At 30.9% G+C, this 4,949-nt stretch overlaps 1 protein-coding gene across 3 annotated transcripts; it reads right to left on the minus strand.

Moving 5' to 3' along the window:
• Positions 1 to 43: 43 nt before the first annotated feature.
• LOC112464232 lies at positions 44 to 4,602 on the minus strand. 3 transcript variants are annotated; one of them, XM_025031096.1, is made up of 5 exons: positions 4,295 to 4,602; positions 2,245 to 2,481; positions 1,334 to 1,483; positions 1,009 to 1,238; positions 44 to 393 (listed from the first exon to the last, which is right to left on the minus strand). In XM_025031096.1, the coding sequence occupies exons 1-5, from the start codon at positions 4,494 to 4,496 to the stop codon at positions 223 to 225; spliced, it is 990 nt and encodes a 329-aa protein (XP_024886864.1). In that variant the 5' UTR covers positions 4,497 to 4,602; the 3' UTR covers positions 44 to 222. The 3 variants fall into 3 exon arrangements, with proteins under 3 accessions (XP_024886864.1, XP_024886866.1, XP_024886865.1); XM_025031098.1 differs by lacking the exon at positions 4,295 to 4,602 and adding an exon at positions 2,774 to 2,982 and having other exon boundaries at positions 47 to 393; XM_025031097.1 differs by lacking the exon at positions 4,295 to 4,602 and adding an exon at positions 3,424 to 3,667 and having other exon boundaries at positions 48 to 393.
• Between the last annotated feature and the right edge of the window lie 347 nt (positions 4,603 to 4,949).

Genomic DNA, 4,949 nt, shown 5'->3' on the forward strand with positions numbered 1-4,949 from the left:
AACTGTAAAGATCATCAGAAACCAGACTTAAGACAATCTTAAATATATCGAACTATAAATACCGTCCTCAGAGAGCTTACCAGATTTAATAAAACAAACAATTTTTACGAAACGGCAAGTGAATAAGCAACTCAAAATACGACGATAATCCGGAAACCTAGAAAAATGACAAAAAAACGTAGAAACTTATTATAATTTTTAAATTAATTATTCAAACAATACTCATCGCTTACCAATTAACATATTCGCCAATTTTAGTTCATGAAACTTTTGTTTTTTTTTTTTTCCCAACCAACTGTATTCTTCTGCCAACTTATTACTTAGGAGTTGGCTCAAGTTTCGTTTCATAAATTCGTAGGAATGTTTGCCACCAGTACGAGATGCTTGTGTAACCTTCAATACATTTGTGTTAATTCAATATTTGAGTTTTATATAATACATACTTCACAAACTTTTATATATAAAAATTTTTAATTTAGAAGAAGTTTTAAAGTTTTGATTGTTTGTAAAACTAAGACTGAATTTTTGTGCTTATGTAAATTGCATTTTAAATGATATTATTGATAAAAATAAAGTAACAAAATCATATGTTTAAATATTTCAGAGAAATCTTTTACAAATACACCAAAGTATTATAATACATTAACTTATTACTATTTAAAAATAAAACAAAATTTTAAAATAATATTTAGTGCGCTTTAGTCATAAAATTTTATATTTAATTAAAAATCAAAATTATAAAACAATATAAAAATTTAATATTATATATATCCCATAAATCACGATCAGCTGCTGTGACCTATACCTATACCCAGATAGCAAGCTGATTAGTCATCATTTTGATATATTACATGTATATTGTATATATATATATATATATATATACTGTAGTGTTATCAAAGATGTATAGTAAATAATTACAAATATTTACATGTATATAATTGCAAATACAGTAAAATAAAATATTTATACTTAAAAGATTAAAATGTAAAACAATAATGTTATTACCGATGCCTTAAAATTGTTCTGGTTTGTCAAATACTGCTCAACTTCTTGTAATTGTTGTTCCGTTTCCAATGGAAGCGTAAAAAAACAGAAAACTGATTCCTGTTTTTGAACGTCATTATTAGGAGCTGGATTTAATCCAGTATTTTTGATGTCTTGTATATCCTCAACCGTTTGCCACAATTGAGTCTTAAAATAATTTTGTTGGCGAATTATCTGTTTAAAATATTTCTCTGAAAAACCAATAATTATTAGTAATAATTTATTCCATTATTAGTAATGTTATACAAACACATTATACACGATGAACTAAAAATAAAATATATACCGTTTTTATTCTGCATCTGAGCATGTGCTGGACACAATTGACATGTGCATCTCATGGAATTAGTCAAGAAAGAATTATTTTCTATTTCTGGATTGACACAATTATTATTATCCTTCTGCATAGCAATCTGGCCTGCAGTTTTCAACGCATCTAATAAGTCAGATATATAAAACATAGATAAGTATTTTTTCTACTATATTATAACAACAATAAAAATAATAATAAACACCATGTGTCTCCCATGAAATATTAATGTACATAAAATAAAATACAATAAAAAATTAATTTATCTGCTCAATGAAAGCAAAAGCTAGTAAGAAAAAAATAAAACCGACCAGAAATCAAGCATTTATCGGGTGTTACAAATAAAAATAACAAATTCTTAATTTGAGCAATTCATTTATTCAGAATTGCCGTAGACTAACGTTTTAACCATACTTGGTCTTCTTCAGAGCAAATTACGACATAAAATAATAATAAACAATTCAAAAGTCACAATTACAGCGTTGAAACAATTTTTACGGAGGTCAAAGTCATTACATTTTAAATATACGTCAATAATTAAATTAAGAACTTGGATCTGTGTCAGGCATAATAAATTAAGATTACATATGATTATATTATACATAATATGTACATGTACGATTACACATGATATATTATATTATACATATATGTACGTACATGTATAATATAATCATATGTAATCTTAATTTATTATTTGTGTGTGTGTGTGTGTGTGTGTGTGTGTGTGTGTATATATATATATGTAAAAGAAAAACACGGAGAAAGTCATGTAACTGAGAAAATCAGTGCGTACTCAGTGTGCACCAGTGCAAGCGCCCGAATTCACTATTAGTTAAATAAATGGAAATTTTGAATTGATATACTGGTTATTTTAATTAATGTACCTGTCATTTGCGAATGTTTTGGGAGAACGGTGTCAGACTCATCTGACTCTTCACTTGAAGATTGTATTATTTTATTTTGTTTTGTTAGGGCTCTTGCGATATTACACTGTTCATCATCGGTTTCATTTTCGTATAGTCGATTTTTTATCCGCTTTCTTTTTGTGTCCACCTCTGATGAATTTAAATCCGATGTGTCTTCGGCCTTTTTTGTTTTCCGTCTTGCTGTATTATAGTCATCTAAATTATAACAAACAGTAGCTATATATACATACATATATGTATATGTATCTAATACATGTATATAAAACATAGAAAAGAAGTGACATCAAAAGGAGACATCTGCGTTCAGGAAGCGCGCTATCAACGCTACTGAGTCATTCTATCCTTGTTTTACGTCTAATGAACAATAGAGTGACACAATAGCGCTGATAGCGCACTCCTTAACATAACCCAAGTGACACACTATATGTATACTTTTAGTTATGTTAAATGGGTGATGCCCAGTGAAGCCCTGCGTTGCTGTATTTACTTTGAGACATCGCTCGCCCGTGACACAAAGTGCAAAAACAGGCATAACGACGGCGGATTAACAGTGTAATAATAATTATCAGGATGGATGGGCACAACGGCTACAACATGCTTCGGAAACGTCAAATTGTCAAGTCGAACAAACCACATGTTATCCTAGTTTGAATAAGCTATAACTGAGTCAACAGATCGCACTGAAGAAGTTACCGCGTTCAGGGACGTACCAGTGGAAAGAGAAAAAACCAGCGACGACGTGTGTTTATATAACGATTGACGGAAGACTCCGACGATGACGTCGCGTTAACAAGCTCGTGAAAACGCTGTGCAACGCTCGACATGCTCGCGTTCTCTCGGAATTAAACGACGACAACGACGGAGAAGAGAGACAAAGCTCGTCCGCACACGTTGTTCCCAATGCAGATCGACAACAGGATGCTGACACGGATGAATTCGGACATTAACTTCTACCGCGTCTACCTTATGGTGGACCACAACAACCAAAAACAAAAAAAGAGCATCATCCGCAGAAACTAGGACAATTCCGCGGACTCCTCCGGGCTGTCGAAGAAACTAAGTTATGCTGTGGCGTGGAAATTTATTTTCCATCTATATTTCCTTACGTGCAGACCGCAAGATAATCTGTTTTCTTACCCAGGTCCTGGAAGACGATAGTCTGCTCACTATCATGCATCTACCTTGACGAAGACGAAGAAACACAGGCACACGTCGATCATAGTTACGTAATGAAAACGACGTCACGACGATACAGCTAAGAAAATATAACAGTGCAAGAGTGGAACAAAGAGGCCATTAATCATAGGCCCGTATTCATAGTCGGAACTTATTTTGAAGTCCGCCTTAAGTTAGATTTTATGAAGATGTTATGAACCAATCACAGAGTGATTGAAGATAAAAATGCAAAAAGTGAACAGATTTACTAGATTTCGACCAATAAAATCGTACTCCAGTGAGTTTCCTCACTTTTGTAATTTTTACTTTGTTTAAGATACATAATCGACCCCCTGTATCTTAGAAACTGTAAAGAATCGTATCTCCATTATTATCAATTCAGAGAGAAATCAAGATTCAAAGTTTTAAATAGGACAATAGTAAATTTTTTTAGATATAAAATAAAAGAATTAACTTGACTTATTGAATTCTTAATAAAATAATTTTTTAATTAACTTTTAAAGTAATTTAACTTACATGTGTAATAGTACACCTGTCAATAACACTTGGCCAAAGTTAAGGCACTATAAAAATTTTTAATACGATTTTTGCTAAACATTGTATCTTAGAAACTAGTTATTTTATTTACTTATTACATTAAACTAGTAATAATAGACATAAGACCTTTTATTGTTACACAATTTAAGCTCGTAGTATATTGAAAAATATATTAACTCTATTTTAATGAAAACTGGAAATACAATCCTCTATCTCTAAGGTACAGATATGTACATTACTTTATTTGTAGGAAATTAATATTAAACATTTATTTTTTAAGTGAAATATTACTAACCGTACGTGCTATTCCGAAATGTGATGATATCGTAACATGGCCAACATGTATTACGTTCTGCATTTTTCCTTATTGCTGCGATAACTTTCTCATTTTTAAATGGAGGCCAGTAACACTTATTGTGTTGTATCCAATTTGATGGTACCGCTTCAACGGTATTATCTTCAGAAAACTGTACAATTGTCCACGTCGGTTTCTCCATTTCTAGACAAATATAAAAAGTAAAGCGCAACTTTCTGTCACAAATTGTAAAAATAGTTCTACGAAAAACTAATGCGTCTTTTGATGTACCATGTTAAGCATTAACCATGAAAAATATTAAAATTTACAGTAGCAAAAGAAAAAGGATTTAATATTACTTAAGTTTAGAAGACAAATATTACTAAAGCAAAGGCTTTTGTTATCTATGATTGTGCATGTAAAAGTGGAAAAATAATGTACGTCTCCTTGTATTTTAATCTAACACATTTATTCGCGATTTGATTCAAATTCCAAGTCTGTAAATTGCCGAGATCACGTACTTTATAAATATTTAATTTGGAAGATTTGCAGGGTTCAGTATAAAAATCTTTAGGTGTCTTGTACTTCTTTCCAATTACAATGATATTCTCGTTATTAGAAGCAAAATTCAAAATAGTTACAATACTTCCATCCA

The sequence above is a fragment of the Temnothorax curvispinosus genome, unplaced genomic scaffold, assembly GCF_003070985.1.
Source record: "Temnothorax curvispinosus isolate PA1 unplaced genomic scaffold, ASM307098v1 QBEX01014023.1, whole genome shotgun sequence".
NCBI lineage: Eukaryota > Metazoa > Arthropoda > Insecta > Hymenoptera > Formicidae > Temnothorax > Temnothorax curvispinosus.

Bases quoted from the DNA above. Each gene is read 5' to 3' on its own strand.
- LOC112464232 (XM_025031096.1), bottom strand. From the start codon at position 4,496: ATGGAGAAACCGACGTGGACAATTGTACAGTTTTCTGAAGATAATACC. The intron at 1,484-2,244 runs GTACATTAATTA...CTGACTTATTAG, and splicing joins AAAACATTCGCAAATGACAG to ATGCGTTGAAAACTGCAGGC. The intron at 394-1,008 runs GTAATAACATTA...AATGTATTGAAG, and splicing joins AGAACAATTTTAAGGCATCG to GTTACACAAGCATCTCGTAC.